This window comes from Parasteatoda tepidariorum, chromosome 4, assembly GCF_982258835.1.
Source record: "Parasteatoda tepidariorum strain Cologne lab strain chromosome 4, Ptep-v5.0, whole genome shotgun sequence".
Lineage (NCBI taxonomy): Eukaryota > Metazoa > Arthropoda > Arachnida > Araneae > Theridiidae > Parasteatoda > Parasteatoda tepidariorum.
The window spans coordinates 81,180,912-81,201,556 of record NC_141758.1 but is presented as its reverse complement, the minus strand read 5'-3'; the positions used below and the strand labels follow the sequence as shown (position 1 = coordinate 81,201,556).

Below are 20,645 nucleotides of genomic sequence, written 5' to 3'. Positions count from 1 at the left end.
AAAATTGGATTTCGGGTAGCCCCGCTCACATGAATGTCGGATATCACCGCCCAATTTTATTTCGTCGATAAATGTACGGTTGCGAAGATTATTATTTTATTGCTTCAAATTTGAATGTTATATGCATTTTTAGAAACTAATATATGTTTTAATATTATATGAAACATAAATTTATATATTTAAAAATGAAAAATTCAATATTTTTAAAATGTAATTGATATATCCAAATTAAATTTAATATCAAGAAATCATAAATATTATGATAAGCTATTCGCTTACTTATTTATTTTCACTTATTTGCGAGCGAATCAGTCTACAGAAGCATTTGAATGCAATCAAAATACAAAGTGAATTTGTAATTTTATAACTAGTATTTTATATTAAATTTATAAGAAGAGATCAACCAAATAAGTTTATATTGAAAATCAACTATTGTTTTAACCATTGTATTAACTATTGTTACTTAAATTATTAAAAAATTTAATTATTTAATACAAATATATATTAATATTATAACATATTAATATACATTAATAATGATAAAAAGTATGACATTTGTTGTTATTAAATGAAAGAATTCACTAAAAGTATATAAATATGTAATAAATAAAATAATTTTGTGATAAAAATGATAAATGAGGTTCATCTACTGTCAATACATTGGTCATTCTCATTTACACCTGAAAAAACAGTCAAAAAACAGAATTTTTGTAACTGGGAGGGGCTACCCGACACATTTTGAAAAGAGCTGAAAAACATGTTTTTTTAAATTTCTATTTTTTTAAGTTTAACTATTCTTTTTTTGATTTATTCTTTTTGCATTATTTAATTAGATGATAAAACGATAGAAACATACAAAAATGTTGATTATTACTCAGTATTATACAGAAATATAAGCAATACTCCTTAAGTGAGCGGGGCTACCCGACTCTCCCCTAAGTAAAGAATGTTACAATTGACCCCACTCTCCCCTACCCAACTGCAAGGATCTAAGTAGCATTATTAGTTGGGCCTTGTTAGAGCGATAAAATTCTGGTTGTTTAACTGTATTAGGTGAAATCAGTTAAAAAGCCATTTTTCTCAAAGTTAACACTTTGAATACCATCTTATTTATGTTTATTTGACTGTTTTGTTTGAATATGGAACAATAACATTTAAATATATTGTTATTTTACCATTTTAACCGAGAAATTTCTATATTAGTGTAATGCTCTTTGTTCTGTTCCGTTAATTTATTGTAATGTTAAAGAAATACGGGATAGCAATCCTGTTTCCCATAACACTAACGCTAATCATGCTTCATGGTGTATACAAATTGTATAATAAGGTCAGCGTTATTATTAACATAATACAAACTCTAAACAAAATCTCTCTGTTATTATCTTTCATTTAATTAATTTATTTTTGTATTCAATAAATAGAACATTGATAAGATGCAAACTGTTCTACAGCATATTTATTTATTATTAAATGAAATAAAATATATTACTTGAGAAATATCGTAATAGTGAAAAACTAACCACGTACCCCCCGGAAAAAAAATACGAACCTTGATATTTAGATATATTTTTTAATTGATAGAATATATGTGCGAGTACTAAAGAGAAGTATTTTTAATTTTATATTCATGGAAACATATCAATTTACATTTTAAATTTGCATTAATCTGTCCTTTACTAATCATTATCAGTAATCAGACTTAATCTATATTTTATATATATTTTTACACTTTCCGTAATATGTTTTTTAGAATTACTAAATATATTTTTAATATCTAAATCAGACATAAAGGAACCTACATTTTGATCTTATCTCTTCGACTTCTGGTGGAGGATCCTGATGACCTTTAAACTCGTGTAACCCAAAATCAGTGATTTTCAACATCCATCTGCTGTCGATCACACAATTTGAAGATTTCAGATTTCCATGAGAAATGATATCGCTCTCATGGATATAAATAATGCCCTGCAACAATTAAGGACAACTATTTTTAAAACCAGTTAATTTCATTCAATTGGAAAGATGCGCAATGTTGCTATGGTAAGTTTCTCAAGTTCGTTTTCAAATTTGAAACTTCTTAATAAAATTCCAAAAACGAATAAATCAAATTAGTGTGGCTGTGTTGTTGTTAAAATATGTGGTAAAATTAAGCTAAATAGTTAAGATTAAGCTAATTGTAAATGATAAATTTTGTTTTATAACAATAAAAAAATACAAAAATTTTTTATATCTCAACCTTGAAAACAGGGTGTAGGTTATATGCAATTTATGATTTTTAGAGCATTTCGATACAAATAAGCGAACATTATTTTTTAGGCATTATTACAAAGAAAATCTGTTAAAGAGAAAATATTATAGACTGTTTAGACAAAAATATTCATTTTGTTTTCTTCGAAAAAGTTGTTTCATGTTTCTGAATATTTAATTATTTCTATCGCTCTGAGGGATACGGTAAAATAATAGCCACATATACGGTACACGGTTAAAATAATAGTAAAAATAATAGCCACTGTTAATCGAGTTATTAAGATGTTTGAAAATGTCACGAACTTTAGTTTCCCTTTTCAAAGCTTATTAAAAATGTAAGAAAAAATTATAAGAAAAAGAAAATTTTAACGAAGCGAATTTTTTAGAAATAACGATAATTTACCTTTATAAGATCCACCACTAAAGAACCTTTAAATGTTATATCCAGGCGCAGATCCTTATTCTGAAGTACGTCCTTAAAATATACCAATAATTAAATAAATAAATAGGAAAAATGTGGAGAAAAAAGTATGAAGTAACCTCAAAAAAATTATAAGTCCAAAAACACGAAATCTTTATTAAAGAATAGAATTATCTAGCATTTAAGAAAATTTATTAAATATAGTGCGACCTACATATAAACAAGTCCGTGATTTTTTATCGAGTGTTTCCACCAATGAAAAATTCTAGTACACGTAGGATTTAGTTGTCATTTTACAATTTTTATGCAATAAGACTCGGATTATCCGAAGAAGAAGTGGTTTGTAACTTTTGGTTCATTAGTATAAGCACTTGATGCACTGTAGAAGCAACATAGAGTTTTAGGTAATAAAATTTTGAAGGATAGATATAAATTGGAAAAAGAAATTCAATTTCTTATAAGTACTTGCCTGTCTTTTTGACGAGCAAAAAATCTATTTCTATAATATCAGCATTATATTTTACCACGTAGCCCAGTGGCTGCGTGTTAATGCGTCGCACTCCCGTGAACACGCTCAATTCTTGACCAGGGTTTGCTTAGCAATTTATCCATTCACTTGATCACTAAAATGAGTATCAAACGTGCTTTGGTACTAAGCACTGGAGATTCCGCGTTCTGTTGCTGACCACGCAACTGGAACACCTGCTCCTGCACCCAAGATAAATAAAACTGGATTGAGCACAGAAGACCTTGGCCCAACATGTGCTGTCACAATTCTGATTTTAATTTAGTTTAGTTAACTCAATTTATTGCAATTTATTCATTTTTATAAAAATATTTTTCCCTCAAAAAATTATTATTATTTTGTCTGTGTTATTTGGTAGCAAATTCCCATAGAGAGCAGTTAGTAGTATCTATTTACACTAATTTCATATATATTCTTTTTTTATTAGTACAGCAGTTTAAAAAGACTGAGAAAGATTCGATTTAGTATAATAAAAGCTTTTTATTAATAAGATTGCAATAAAATATTGACATATCATTTTTTTAAGTTCTTACTTGTAGACTTCCCCTCATGCAATAATTAGCCAGTATGCAGATGTTTGGAGGCTCTGTACATGCTCCTATAAAAGGGTTGATGTTTTCATGGCGCATTTCCCTAATCTGCGAAAGATTTTTTTTTTTAACAAGCAATATGTTTAACATGCGACTCTCATTTTCAATAATGCAACACTAAACAAATTTTGCAAGAATTACACTTAAAGGAATTATACGCTTTGAATTATGAGTAGTTTGATGGAATATGAAAGCATTGCTCCACCACCACGTTAAATAAAATCTCAACCCTCTCTGAAGACATTTGATCTAATCTTTGAATTTTTTAATTTTAATTTTCATAATTTGAAGAGCCTACTAAAATATACTCTTTAATTAAAGAAGCGATAGTTTAAGTTATATCAGGTTTGAAATTATAATTAATATTATTCTAAAATGACTATTGAAATATTTTCATCCCCCCATTTGGATTACCTTTTTCAGATTCATATTTTTGATTCCTAAGATATCAATGATAGGCTCAATCTGCGCAACTATTAATACAGCTAGCTTGTTTGAAAATAATCCCATGCCAAAAATAATTTTTAGAAAATCTTTATTTGTATTATGATTAAATAATATTTGAACAAAAACGCAATAAAGATATTCAAAGAATTTCCCAATAACTACAGAACAAAAAGGATTTTGAAAATTGATTTAAGTCCTCTTCATTCAATTGATAATCCATTCGATTTCTTTCCCTAATAAAATTACGATCCTATTGTTCCATGTTTTCCTTTTAAGATTTTTTCAAACTTTAGAGTGATAATTACAACATCAGTCCTATCTTTTAGCTTACATGGATTAAAAAGTGTAAGTGTACAAAATACTATTAATAACAAAACATCACCTGTATCATTTCTTTCCTGAGAGTTCTGGTAAGATCTATGTTTTTCTTATAGACGTGATAAATATAAACAGCATTTTGCTTGTAACAACCAACTCTGTATTGATGTCGATCCCACAAAATGATGTCATCTGCTTTTTGCGTAAGAACTTCACTTTCATTTTCCATGTCCTAAAAGAAGACACTGACTCTTATAAATTTAAACTATCCTTTATATTTTACTTTTAAAAAATCGATGCTTTGAGTAATAGTTTAAGCTTATCGCAACATTTCGCACTAAATAATCAGCATGAGGTTTATCGTTTTTGCAGGTTTTCCCGAAAATTGCTCAAGAAATAACTTTAATAAGGAAATTGGGACATTTCGCAAATTTAGGTTAGTTTTCCGTACTCTCCCGAACGAAAAATTTCAAGCTACTGCGCATGCGCACTTCTAGCGCTCATGGGCCCGAGGAAAAATATTAAACTTATGTAAGTGAAATTATGAGATTTTGCAAATATCCGCAAGTTAAAAACGCTAACGTAGTAGAATATCATTTTAAGTTTAAACAGAAAATCAAAACAAAGATTTACAATGAACGTAGACTATCTCCTTAAAGCTATGATATGCGGTTCAAGATGCTTTTCTCTACGTAAAACTACAATTCTGGGAGCAGAAAAAAATTTTGAAGTGAATTCTGCGATAAAGAATCTCAGAATTCATCTCTTATTATTATTATTATTATTTTATTAATGTTTTAAAAAATATTGAACTTGTATTAATTATTTAACTTGTCATTAACTAAATTGTATAGTTAAAATATATATAATTTATAACCTTAAATTAGCTAAAATATATCTAGTTTCTTTTGGAACTAGTGCAACTAGACAACCATAATGTTTAAAAAAAAACCAATGAAACTATTTTTTATTGAATAAACGAATTGTTGCTAGATCACACGATTCATGTCTAAATTTCATCAATCTTCAGATTCGTATTACATTTCCACATTTTTTGTTCGAACTTCGGCTTGAACAGAAAACAACATTTAACAGCTATAAACAGCTTGTTGTTTTTGTAGCCAACAAATCAACAAGTCAAGCCAACATAACGTAAGCATGAGTAGGCACAGTTGCTTCAGTCTTACGTACGAAAGCGTATGGAAGCTAACGCAAAAGTGCGAAATCTCATTAATATACTAAAAGAGATTTTTTTTATGAAGAATTTTTATTATTGCATGTAAATATATGTATAGCATATGATATAAGATGAGGTATGAAATAGCCTATTGTATAAATGGATTATACAGTTTTCTTGGCATTTACGAAATATTTAGTTAAGAATTCCGATGGCTAATTTCCATAAATGTGGCATCTTGATTTATTTATCATTAAATGGATGTAATGTATTTGTAAGCAGAAACTTGAGATTTAAAAAAAGGAACCACACTGTGTTCAATTTCTATTATTACTAATACTTAAAAAGAGGTCATATGAAATCTTTAGTAAAGAATTCCATTAACAATTTTACATAAATGTGGCAGTCAAACTTATATTTCATGGATTGGAGATTATCGATACTTTTTTAAAAAAAATCTGGTGTTTGAAAAAAGAATCTCAGAATGTTAAATTCCTAGGCAACCAATTCTGGGTATCTAAACGAAGAATTCCAAGATAAAAACGTGATTCAACAAAACATTGATCAACGATGAAAAACACTTTCATGCAGCCCTTCAATTTTTAATAACCCCGAAGTGACAGCTGCCCCGCTGTCACATTCTTTTCGTTGACAATAATTTATTGCCCAAATAGCTTAAAGAATTTTGAGATGCTCTTGGCAACAAATTAAATACCTTGAAAAAACGTTTTTAGGTTCTTTTCTGAACTTTATTTCTTGTACTAGTTTTATTTACAGCACCAATTCTAAAACCTCTTCCAGCGATTCAATTGAAAAACGGTTGATAGCTGTAGTAAAAATTTCTTCGCCCAACCCAATTTTTTCCTCTTAAAATATTTCAAAACTACTTTTAAATATTTTAATATAGTTTTTTAATAATTTATTTAAATGTTATGTTTAAAAAATTAAATTTTAAGTGCTACGAGAATCTGAATTTATTTTATAAAAAAGATTTAGTCAAAATAAATTCATATTGAAACTAGCTTTGAATAATATTTTCAAAAATCATCATAAAAACTTTGATTTCTTTCAACAATAACATTTCCATAAAAACAGCAGTCTTGTTGATCTTTTATTTCAAGATGAGAGAAAAATAAAACTGGATTGATCAATTTTTTAAACTCAATACCTTATATTAATTTGAATTAAGATTCTCTACAGCAGCAATTTCAATAGAGATGTTACTGTCTTTTCAAATGTTATTTCAGAAGATACTTTAAATTTCTTTACATTTTTAATACGCAATTTATTCATTGTTTTTTTAATCAAAAATTTCTAATGAATTTAACTATTTAAGTACACTTACCAACAAATTATTTTTTAGTTTGGGCAACTCTCCATTTTCATCGCATTTAACAACAAGAACATCTCTCATGTCTATCTTCCACAGTAAGCAGGCTAACTTGGTTTCATATCTATAGTGTCTGTAGTAAAAAATAAAATAATTGAAAACTTAAGACAAGCTTGATTCAACTTAAAAGAAGTATAGAATCTTTAATCATAATATTTAGAAAATAATAAAAGACATGTTTGAATAAATTTTAAAAATTACTTGATTTCCTTAAGACAATTTTAAAAAATACGAGTAAAGATATTAATAATGCTTGTTTATTGTAAACGTAAAAGCTATAATTTTTTTACGATTCCTTATATGCACTTTCATCATACATTAGAGATGGATTAGGTTGCTTTATTTTTGATTTCTATAATATAACATACATTTTATCTATTTTCTCAGTAGGATTTTATGAAGAAAAGGTATGGATTCAGATTTACACTTTCTGGAGTTATAAGTATTTTATGGACAAAAGTTCTTTGTCAAGCGTGTTCAAAAGCTCTTTGTCAAATATCTTCAAAAGTGATTCCAGGAAGAAATATAGTAGAACGAGTTTTCTATTTCTATTGTCCAACAATAAGAAAAATATGTATTGTCATTTTTCATAAGAGTAGGGAAAATAGAGAATTTGTTATGTAAAGGAGACATAAGTTTAAAAAAAATGATTATGGGAATTTACATGAAACAGTGATGGTTCAAGAAATATTTTATACCCTGCATACCAATACTTAAAAATTTTTAAGTATTGGTATGCTTATAAAATTTTTTACTTAACAAAATTTTGTCTCGTGAGATAAAACCATTGAAACGTTTCGTAGTAATCGTGAGAGGAAAGCATGTCACAGCAATAGGTTTTCCTTCTGCTTTCTTATTTAATATATAATATATATCCATATATATATAACACAACGTTAGCGATAAATTTCGATCAAAAATTGACTTCATAACTATTTTCTTTTTATTGCTAATGTTATGAAAGCTAAAATACACTTTTAAAAAACTGATAGAACAAAATTAATTTCTGCAAAAACTTTTTTTTGTAATATGTAGCTTATAATGCATAGATGCTAAAAATATAAAAATCTCAATTATGAATTTTTGAATGAGTAGTGTCAATTATGAACGAATATATATATATATATATACTTATATATATATATATATACACACTATATATATATATATATATATATATATATATATATATATATATATATATATATATATATATATATATATATATATATATATATATATATATATATATATATATATATATATATATATATATATATATATATATATATATATATATTCGTTCATATAATCTATATGTCAAGGTAAATTGTCCAGATCCTACAATATATAGAACACAATGTAGTTTTATTAAAAAAAATGACTGAACTAAAATAATTCAAGTAACGTAACTTTAACCCTACATTTTATTACTATCTTATATTTTACTAAGAGCCATTGAAACTTCCAAGTAATGCACTACGCATTTAAAAATAATAATAATAATTTTGAAATTCTAACATGAATATTTCTTATTTTACTAATCTAACTATTATAAAAATTACCAGAAACTACATAATAGTTTTTTGTGCTTAAGTTTATTCAAATAAGTTTTGTATGATGATAATAATAATTAGAGAATATAAATGTTATATTAAAAGAGTTATGGGGCATTGTTTTCGAAGAGCAGGGAAAAAATTGATAGTTCTTATATTTCTTCAATTCACATAAATTTTTACCTACATATTCTTAATAGTATCCCATACTTAATAATTGAATCCTATCCGTCGAGCATTGATACTATGTCTTTTAACACATCACTTATTTCATACACCCGTTTACATATGATTACAAATAATTATAGATTATCATTGACAAAAACCAGCATTAATTTTTAAATATTTCTAATATTTTTGTGTCTTTAATTCGCCATTAGTATTACTATTATTATCGTCTTTATTATTATTATTGAAGAGATCAGTTCCAAAAATTTAACTTATTTTTAATGAGAAAAATGTTTTATTAATTTGCACCAAATATTGCGATTACGCTGAACATTTCCTAATATTTCTGACGTCAAATTGTTTGGAATGAGTTTATTTTAGAGCCTGCACTAAGCAGCCAACCCATTTTTTTTGGTTTATGTTTGTAAATGTTCAACTCCGTAACCTCGTAATTTTGAACCAAACCCTGAAGACAAGGGTATTCTAAGATGAAGAATTGGGACAAACTAGCCTTCGTAGAAGACTTTTGGATGTAGCTAACTTTTGATCGTGTTGCATGGAAAGGAAAGCAACAAGCGGCAAGGAATTAAAATCCATGATTCGTTGGCTATTTTACGTCAGCACTGCAATCAGTATGAGCCAGGAACATAATTCAAATAAATTAGTCTACTCTGGAATTTGAACCTGGATCATTTCATTGGGAGACAAGCTCTCTGTTTATTGATGGTTCATGAAACGGTTTTACAACGGCATTAGAAGACGCAAAGGAGATTATGAATATTTTAAATCTCCCTTTAACCAGAAATGAGTCAAAAACTGTATAATAAGGTAATACATTTACAAAAATTTAACATTGAAAAATTCTAGTAAGAGAGTTAAAATTTTTAATTAAACATAAAATAAAATATTAGTCAAACCCTGTACAAAACTTACCTTACAATGAGAAATACGGGAACAATTAGGAATAATACACATGCGCCATACATAATCCATATTTTCAAGTCTGTAAGGAATAATACGAATTACAAAATAATGAAAAAATCCTTCCATTATCAAACTCTATCGCTTTTTTATACTAATTATAAATAAAAATAATTAATTTTTAATTCACTAAATAATTTTTAATTACCAACCAATGTTTTAATAAATAATGTTTTGAAAATAATGCTAATTTTTCATTTTCTAAAACTTAAAATTGGCTAACCTGGAGTTTTATCGCAATTTTCCCCATCGAAACCACACATTGGTTCACTCTTAGGAGGCAATCCTGAAATCCAATTGATTTCCTTCTCTAATCTTAGAGACTGTAAGGAAAGAAAATTACCAATTGTAACCTCAATTTTAAAGATGAAATCGTCTCTTAGTAAGATATGTTATTTAAACTCACGGGCAAATCATTTGAACCTTCATGATTGAACCTTGCTACTGGCTGCATTCTTAATCGGGTGGAATTTTCAGTTTCCACCAATGCCATGACAGTGTAATTACCTTCCGCGTCTCCTTGATCATCAATCATAACACTGAATCCCAAAATGCCTGTAAGATATAAAATATTAAAATCTGAAAAATTTGGCAAGAGGGATTTACGCATTTTAATTTAAACTAGTCATGTGCTTTAATGTATTACGTCAAAAAATATATAAAAACATTGATACCATGCGTTATTATTTACTTTAACATTTGTTAGTTTTAAAATAACTTGCTCATTACTTAACAAGCATACTTAATCTTATACTATAATACGAGGAATGGTTGCCAAGTCGAAAATCACCCCAGAATTAATAAACTCCGGTAAACTTGGGGGTCTGGGGTTTTTGGCCACGAGGAATCGATTGGCGCCGGTTTTGAAGCGCTACGGTCGAGCAGTTCGGAGTTACAGATAGGATATTTTCAAACTTTATTAGTTCGCCATAATGGCTATAGATACTTTTCTCCACTCTTATAAATGTATGCTAATGCGAACCTTACAATTGAAATATTAACTTTCGACAACTTAAACCAATAATAAACGAAGGAATTAATAATTTAATTGTAAGGTTCGCATTAGTTTACATTTATCAAAGGGGAGAAAAGTTTAACTTTTGTGTTAAAATCACCGTCAACAAAGTCCGACATTTCAACATTCATCAGATTTCAAGCTACATTTTCAACATGCGGAACGCACCTCTACATGAAATTCTTCAAGGAGCCGGAATTTTGGAACAACAAGCGATCAACTCAATTCTACCCGCAAATGGACAACTAGAAGATACCGTCATTGTCAGAATGCTTCTCCATTTCGCCGAACAAGCTTACCCGACCGTCAAAGTTGCCGTACTTCACCCTGAATTTGTCGCACGCTTCTACGTTACAACAGCGGATGGCGCTTATGAAGGAATGGCTCTTCTCAACGATATCAGCGACCAGAACAAGGCTTCCAACTATCTATACGGCGTTCAACAAGGATTCGACGTGCTACTCATTCCCATTCACAAGAGAGCTCAAATGGATAGAGGCGAGCACTGGATGCTAGGAATTTACGAAGCAAGCTATGGAGAACGTCAACTATTAGTCTGCGATCCAGTCGACAACCCGCTGCCCATCGATGCTGTTTTGAGAAAAATACTGCGACACGTTTTGAATACCGTTGTTACGAATGAAAAGCTGAAAGGATGCATCGTGAAACCTCGCAACGCTTACAACCACCAAGATGACACGTCTTCCTGCGGAGTTTACATCGTCTTTTATGAACCGGGAAGACATTCGTCAACAGCACGCTGTATCGCATCGTTACCGGAAGGCTTAAGAAAGTGAAATGCATGGCTTACACCGGGATAGCAGCGATTCTTCTACCGAGTGGTCAAACAACGCACCGAACCTTTGGCTTGAAAGTCCCGCTTACATCCGACTCAAGATCATCCATCAAACCAGGATCACCGAAGGCGAACGCACTCAAAGGAGCCCACATGTGTCTGATGGACGAAGCTCCGATGATGTCAAAATACGGCTTGCACAACATCGACGAACTCCTACGCGCGATTTGCAACAACATTCCGTTTGGAGGCAAAGTTATGGTGCTTGGTGGCGACTTCCGACATTGCTGTCCAGTTCAACATCGTACCAACAAAAGCGAAATACTCGACCTTTTGATCAAGAGAAGCCATCTGTGGCAACACTTCAAGACCTATTCGCTCGAAAAGAACATGCGCGTTGATCCCGAAGAAGAAGAATTCGCGAAATACCTGCTAAAGCTCGGCGACGGGGAACTCGAAGTGAATGAACTCGGCAAAATAGAAGTCCCAGAAGAAATTCGCTCTGGTGGTAACCTCATCGATGAAATCTTCGGACCATGCCTCAGAAGTGGGAACTACGAAGCAATGAAGAATCGCACTATTCTTGCACCATTGAACGACGATAAGGACAAGATCAACGAGCAGATTATCGCTATGCTTCCAGGCGAAGAGAAGACATACACAAGTTTCGACTCGGTAAAGGATCAACATGAAGGGGGAATTCAATTCGCGCCTGAATTCCTGAACTCGATCAACATCGCCGACTTGCCTCCACACAAACTGAAGCTTAAGAAGAACGCCATCATCATGCTTCTCCGAAACTTGGACGTCTCTGAAGGAATGTACAACGGAACACGATTGATTGTCACCGAACTTTGCAACAACATCATCAAGGCTAAGATCATCACCGGTGAACACGCAGGCCGACAAGTACACCTTCCAAGGATCACGCTCAACTCCAGCAAATCACAGCTTGGCGCAACTATGCAACGGCACCAATTCCCAGTTACTCCAGCATTCGCCATTACGATACACAAGTCACAAGGCCAAACATTCGAATTCGTCGGCGTGCTTCTCCTCACGACGGTCTTCGTGCACGGAATGCTCTACGTCGCGTTTTCAAGAGTCAAGCGTCAAAGTGCGTTGAAGGTCCTGCTGCCTCCTGAGAATCCAACCCACACCCGAAACGTCGTATGGAAGGAAGTCCTGAACAAGAGAAACTCACCAGCCGCACCTGCCTCTCCGACAAGAAGCTACCTGGACAATATGGAAGACTTCGCAATCGATGATTAATGTTTATTATGTTTATGCTGTCATAGGTTTATGCGGTTTTTGTTATCAATTACATTTTATTTCCTATGACGTTTCAAACTTTACCTTTGTATAGAATAGTTCCCTTTCCAAACTTTGTTTAGATAGTTTACAATGGTGCACTTTAACCGGTTATCTTTTCACCAATGGTTTCACAAATTTTCTTATGACATGTATTGTTTTGATAAATCACAATTGAAAATTTAAATCTTCGAGTTAGCTTCGATACCTGTTTTCTCCGAGTGGAGCTCGGTCACCCGCTGGTAATTACTTAATAATACAAACATTTGAAAACATCAAATGAAGTTATGCTTGGCGTAAGTTACAGTGCATCGGAAACAATGTTAAAAATTTTTCGAAAAAAAATGGTTAAAAACAATTTATTTAATAGTTATTTTACCATATTCAAACAAAAAAGTTAAATAACCATAAATAAGATGGTATTCAAACTGTTAATTGTGAGAAAACCGTTCACTAACTGCTTTCACCTAATATGGTTAAACAACCAGAATTTTATCACACCCACTAGGACCACCTTTAGTTCCCTGCAGCTGCGTGCATATTATAGCCGAGAGGACTAATATGTCATATTCATGACCTATAGAACATGGGTTCGAGTCTCAGAGTCGACACCAAAATATTTCGTTTCCATTCAACACTTAGAGAATTTCCAGTCACCTGAACTTCCAATTTGTGACTCTGCACTGCTAGAATACATTTTTCTCATTAACACATGGCAGCTTCATAACTCCAATGACCATTTCCTAACGAAAAGCCTGGCATCAATTTCCTGTTAAATTTCTTAAACACATTAACGCACACAATTCGTTAAAGTACGTTTGAAACCATGATAGTTTTTAAATGGTTAAAAAAAGTATAATTTTGTATTCCTGGTTTTTCCATGCAAGTTGTGAATTGTTTCAAAATCATTAAAATTGAATAAAAATGTTCTTTAAACCTATGTAAACATTAGGTTTAGTTAGAGGGACAGTTTTCTGCCGGTTATATTACCATAAAAATTCTAACAGTGTAGGTATTCAAGGTCATCCTAGCTAGAATTTTTTTAATAAATGAAGGTGGTGGATAAACTGCAGTTCAAATGCTATTGCAGGTTTACACTTCTTAAAACTGTTTTATTTAAGTTAAAAAAATGTAAAAAAAAGTTATAAACAATACACGTGTATTCTAGATCAAAAAAACGTAATAGGGTATATTGTATAATAAGGTATAATGTGCATAGGGTTTAATGTAATAATAAGATGTAATATATTTTTCTTAAAAAAAAAAAGCTTTTCAATTTTTAGAATCATGGCGATTAGTGGTCGATTAGTAGAAAGGATATTATTGTCATTTATAAGAAACAACTGATGTTATGGATTCATTTAAAATTAAAAGTCTCTAATTATCAATGCTTCTTAATTTAGTTAGTATATTTAAATATGTAGAGCCCCTAAGGTGATGAGTAAAGACACGACGGCAATCGAAGTTTCTTGACTAAAGTGATCACTTAGCACAGAATTTTTTTATTTTTAAAAAAAAAGCTTCGCTACAAATATAATTAAGGAAGCTAGACTGTCATAATCTTTTATTCACGATAAACATCTGCCTGTTTCATTCGTTTAAAGCACATAGCATTCAGTTTCTTAACTCAGGAAAAGATCTATGTACAAACAATATATATATATATATATATATATATATATATTGTATTAATATATTTTGTTATATTAATATAATACCTCACACTATTGTATTAATATATTTTGCTTTGGCTACATTGATACAATATCAGAAAGCACTCTTTTTTTCCGGATATAATCGTGTGGGCTGATGAAAAGATTATATCTTTTATTTTCCGGTTTTCTTAAAAAATTTCATCCTTTTTTTATATTCAGTTATTTGTTATTTTTATTCATTATTATCCCCCCCTTTTTTTCATATGTCTATTATTTTCCTCTGTTTTATCTGCATTTTGAATATATATATATATATATATATATATATATATATATATATATATATATATATATATATATATTGTTTGTACATAGATCTTTTCCTGAGTTAAGAAACTGAATGCTATGTGCTTTAAACGAAAGAAACAGGCACATGTTTATCGTGAGTAAAAGATTATGCCAGTCTAGCTTCCTTAATTATATTTGTAGCGAAGCTTTTTTTTTAAAAATAAAAAAATTCTGTGCTAAGTGATCACTTTAGTCAAGAAACTTCGATTGCCGTCGTGTCTTTACTCATCATCTTAGGGGCTCTACATATTTAAATATACTAACTAAATTAAGAAGCATTGATAATTAGAGACTTTTAATTTTAAATGAATCCATAACGTTCTGTTTACTTGCAGCTTATGCGCAATAAATGAAACTTATTGTTTTTCTTAACTTTCTTCGTGTTTTCTTGTATTTATTTATTTATTGTATTATATATATATATATATATATATATATATATATATATATATATATATATATATATATATATATATATATATATATATATATATATATATATATATATATATATATATATATATATATATATATATATATATATATATATATATATATATATAATCTAACGTGTTCAGTTTGACAAATCATCTAAAACGAACTTAAAAGTGGTCATTTCTAAACTGTTTCCGCACTTTTATTGCAGTTATTTAATTCTTTACTTTCAGACAAGGATTAGATACTTACTTTCATAGTTTCTAGATCTGATGTACTTAAAAACTCCGTCACCGTCCCACGCAGATATATTGTTAGAGAGGGCTTGTGTGAGAGCACTTGCATAAATCATCACAGCGTCATAGGCTAAGCCAGCGTATATTGGAACCTGAAAATATTTAATTATATGATCCAATCAATGAATTAAAATATGCATCTATATTGCTATTCTATCGTTATTAATGCTGAAATTGCAATTGTCTTCTTTAACTTTGCAATTTTGCTTGATAGACATCTTTTCAGTTTAATAATTACTCGAGCATTAACATTTCAAAAAGAACAAGTTTCAAGGTGATTACGCAGGTTGCAATGGATAATTTAAAAAAAATCATGTCGAATTATTTTCAACAACAAAAAAAAATATAAGGAACGACCACCGTTATTTAGTCATAGTCTTTAACTAAATCTCGGTAACAGAAATCTCTTAGCACTTCAGCAAGCTCTGCAGATTATTAACGTATTTGCAGATTATTTTTCATCCTAGTTTCGTTTTATTTTCAATTAATAAACAAGCAAATGAGAAAAAATGCTGAAAATCCATTTTAAAATATTGTTAAATTTGTTTCGAATAAAAAATCGGAATAAAATCTCAAAGCACAAAAAAATTGTTCTGTTAATTTTTTTTTATTTATTTCTGTTACTTAAGGCCAGGCTAAACTGTGCCGGAATTTATTTCAGTTTTTAGCATCCTTGCCTACAAGTAAACTTAAATTTAAGCAACATAAAGTTTTGATTTTTTATACTTACCTTATATTTGCACATTTTGTTACATTAAAGATTTAGCTGAATTCTTACGATAATAATCTCTGTGTGACTACGCTGAAATAGCACATTAATTTGGATTTATGAAGATCGTGCTGCAGATTCCCTCCGGAAGATCTGATACTAAGTTCTTAATTAAAAATTATAAAGTCGAAAGTATCAAAACTTATTCAAATTTCTTTTGTTTACCTAGTCAAATAGAGTTTCGAGTGTTGTGTTCAAACATTTGTTGTATTGATTTCTGGAAACCTAATATAAAAAGCAGAAAAATTTGGATTTATGAAGATCATGCTGCAGATTCGTTCCGTGAATTCTGCTACTGTTTTCTTCATTAAAAATTTTAATGCCCAAAGTATCAAAATTTATTCAAATTGTACTTTTTTAAATATATCCAAATAGATTTTAGAGTGCAGTCAAAGTTTAGTATTAATTTCTGGAAGCTTAATATTAGGTATGTGTAAAGATCTGTGGTTAAAAACTTAAATTAGATACGACTTCTTTGAAATGGATTATTTGAAGTCAAAATACCTATTGTATTTTGGAAACTTTTTTATAAGACGGGACGAAATTTTTTTTTTTGTTTGTTCCAAACATGGCATTAATTCAATTTAAATTGTTCATTCAATGATTTTTTCCTATACTTTTTTTCCATTGGCATTGATAATACTCCAAAATTATTGATAATAAATAAATAAATTTTACTTTCAATTTAAATGATGATTCGTTTTTATTGGTTTTTCAGATAAGCCAAAAATTAATTCGGCACAAAAGTAATAACGGAAATACTTTATATCTGACTACGTCTATAACCACACTCTAGGCGACAGTTTCTGGAAAATATTTCTTCATTGGCAAATAAAAGTGAAAATCATTTTAAAAAACATAGTTGATAAAACATGATTGTTATGTTTGTTAAATACAAAAAAAAAATCGCCTCAAATCAAAAAGGAACTTCAGTGAAATCCATCACATTTTTGCTGCTCAGACAACACTGCGTATGAAAGGGTTAAAAAAACTTTTCAACAATGTGCTAAAAAAAAGATACACATCATTAAATATTTCAAATATTGATCATTCTTTCCCTTCACATTGAAAAGTTAAGAAGAATCTTCATGGTGTTTACTTAACTTTTCACTTGTGCTGAATTTTTTGAGGTGTTAAACTTGAGTAGGTATTTTGCTAGTATCGTCTGAAAGAATTCTTGCAAAAAGTAAAGCCATGGTAAAATTTCAAGAAAAATGAAAAATAAACTTTTTTTTCCTATTTTGTTCAATGTTAGAACAGAAAAGAAATTCATAGTCTAGTTTACGATCGGTGATAATTTTTTTTTAGCTAGACACGTGCGTTTGAAAAATGTCACAGGACAAAATATTTGTTTAAGCAAGTTGATAAACTTTGAAATGCATGTTTGAAGCAAACGTATATTAAAATGCTTGTTTAAGCAAATTGATATACCTTGAAATGCAAGTTTGAAGAATGAACGTACAGAGTGCAAAAAAATGGATCGCGTAGAATAACTTTTGATTTATTGATCGGATCTTCACGTTTTAGAACTAAATTTTAATATTTCGAGGAGGTGACTTCAAATGTGCTAATTAATTAGGCCAGACGATATTTTAAGTTATCAAATCAGACACAAAAACGTACTTTCTCCGAATAAACACATATTTTTTCAACGGATTCAGATTTCTAACCCCCAAACTATAGGAGGCAGCCGCAATCTAGAAAATATCGCCCTCATAGTTTGGTCAGGAGAGCGAATCAAAATTCGAACCTCTTCATGTTAATTTTACTTTTTGCATATTTCGCCATATCTCGAGATTTTTTTAAGCTAATTGAAAAAATTTTGCACACGATTATTAAGTTCTTTTATCTAAAGACAATTCCTTGCAAAAAATACATTTTATTTAACATTTGTCTCTTTTTATTTTATTTCATAATAGTCAAAAAGAGTTTGGACTGTAAAGTACGCAATTTCTTACGTCGCTTTAAAGTATGCATTTTTACGTGGCAAATTATATAATTTGAGTGAAATTGGTTGAATAGTTCCTGAGAAATCGCATTTTAAATATTCGACTTCCTTAAATTCGATAAATGTTCCGCAGGGAAACATCTTTGCACAAACAAATTTTACAATTTTGTGTGAAAATGTTTCAATTCTCTCAGAAAAATTTCGAGATGTGACGAAATACACAAAAGGTAAAATTAACATTAACATTTAGGATACGATCATTAACTCAAAAGCAATTCAGGATAGTTAATTTTTTTTAACGCACAATCAATGTGCGTGTTTTAAGAAAATCAACACATTTTGAAGTGAGCATTTGTGAAAAAATAAACGTAGATCCAAATGGGCTTTTTTAAAAATGGACAAAGCACAAAATGCGTATTTTCAATTTTTAACAATAAACCCAAATGTTTAAAATTTTTGATAAAAATCGAAATCATTATAGAAAATCATTCATTCGCAAAATCATTTTAAAAATTCGTTTACTTTTCTTTCAGAAACAACGAATAATCATTATTTACAAGTTGTTACAATAAGAAATACACTAGTCAAAATACAATACAATAGTTAAAATACGATAGTCAAAATATTAGTTTAAAATAGCGAAAGAAAATGCAATGCCTATTCTTCAATAGAAATATTCATTTTTTATTATACGTATTTTAAAGTTAGATGCATTTTTTAACGCCTATTTCCATTTTGTTCATTTTCTGAAACACTCATTTTGAGTCAAATTAAATTTTTCATGCTCTTTCACAAGCAATTCCAAAAATAAAAAATCATGCAAAGTGTATGAAAATATGCGAAAAGAACAGAAATTTATGAACTTACTTCTACTTTAATGAATGGATGGAAAGGAATCTTGAAAGGATCAGAACCGGAATAATTGAGTACCAACTCTTGAAAGAAACCATAATTGGGATTGATTGGTGACCCCGGGCTTAAGAGCAACACAGACCTAAATGGAATGGGATCTGCTGCCATCCAAGAGGCTTCGAAATCTATTTCATCCACAAAGAAAACAGAAAAAAACAAGCATTGCATTAATTCTCAAAACAACTGTTCTTTTCTATCTTCAAATTGCACAATGCGTTATTGATATAAATATTTAGTTCAGTTGAGTTAATATATATATATATATATATATATATATATATATATATATATATATATATATATATATATATATATATATATATATATATATATATATATATATATATATATATATATATATATATATATATATATATATATATATATATATATATATATATATATATATATATATATATATATATATATATATATATATATATATATATATATATATATATATATATATATATATATATATATATATATATATATATATATATATATATATATATATAAATATATATATATATATATATATATATATATATATATATATATATATATATATATATATATATATATATATATATATATATAAATATAGAACTTAAAATCCAGTAGGGAAATGCCTTATGTAAAGAGTAGCTTTAAGCTATAGAATAGCTGCCCAATCATTAAAGATTCGGTTGAATTACTTAGAACACAATACGGTCCCAGTCTATATTTCCATTCCATTTATTAAGGTTAATTTATTAAATCAAATGTTTATAGAGTTTATTTTTTCTCTATCTTTTTACACATACTCGAACCCATATATTTGTTTGATACTCAATACTACAACTTACTAAATTCATCAAAAAAAAAAAAATTGTTTTCCATCTGGTGATTTCATGCACTTGCACTTCAATTTTCAAGATTACGGTATGTAATCTTCGTCTGACTAGCCGTTGATTTATTTTGTTTTTCTTGGGGCAATCGAAGTTTTGGTTGTTTACGGTTCAGTCTTAATGCTCGATGAAACTTATAATCTCTATTAATCATCTTTATATATTTATGATATTAATTCGTTATATACTTTTAGAAGTTTTTCGTATAGACGCTAGCACAGTGGTCACTATCCTTGCCTGCTAAACAGGAAAATGAAACTCAGTAACATATCTGGAAGGTTAATAGCATTGATCTGCTATAACGTAGTGTGTTAGTCATTGATCTGGCATTGTAAATAACCAGGGTTCTATCCCCTGTGGAGGCATAATTTAAAATCGATTGGTTATAGCTAGTTTAAGAAGTAAAAGGGGCTGTAAGCATTGTGAACTGCATTGCTGCAATAGTACTG

General features: G+C 29.3%; 1 protein-coding gene across 1 annotated transcript in view; it reads right to left on the bottom strand.

The window, feature by feature from the left end:
• The window catches only part of LOC107446643 (guanylate cyclase 32E), a 116,792-nt gene that overhangs the window by 18,911 nt on the left and 77,236 nt on the right, over window positions 1-20,645 (bottom strand). Inside the window, exons 6-15 of the mRNA XM_087161458.1 lie at window positions 19,262-19,431; window positions 15,634-15,769; window positions 10,228-10,376; window positions 10,045-10,144; window positions 9,774-9,843; window positions 7,072-7,189; window positions 4,614-4,781; window positions 3,728-3,832; window positions 2,651-2,722; window positions 1,800-1,965 (exon numbers count right to left, since the gene is read on the bottom strand). Coding sequence (XP_087017584.1) covers window positions 1,800-1,965; window positions 2,651-2,722; window positions 3,728-3,832; window positions 4,614-4,781; window positions 7,072-7,189; window positions 9,774-9,843; window positions 10,045-10,144; window positions 10,228-10,376; window positions 15,634-15,769; window positions 19,262-19,431 — 1,254 coding nt within the window. The remainder of the gene's footprint in view (window positions 1-1,799; window positions 1,966-2,650; window positions 2,723-3,727; window positions 3,833-4,613; window positions 4,782-7,071; window positions 7,190-9,773; window positions 9,844-10,044; window positions 10,145-10,227; window positions 10,377-15,633; window positions 15,770-19,261; window positions 19,432-20,645) is intronic.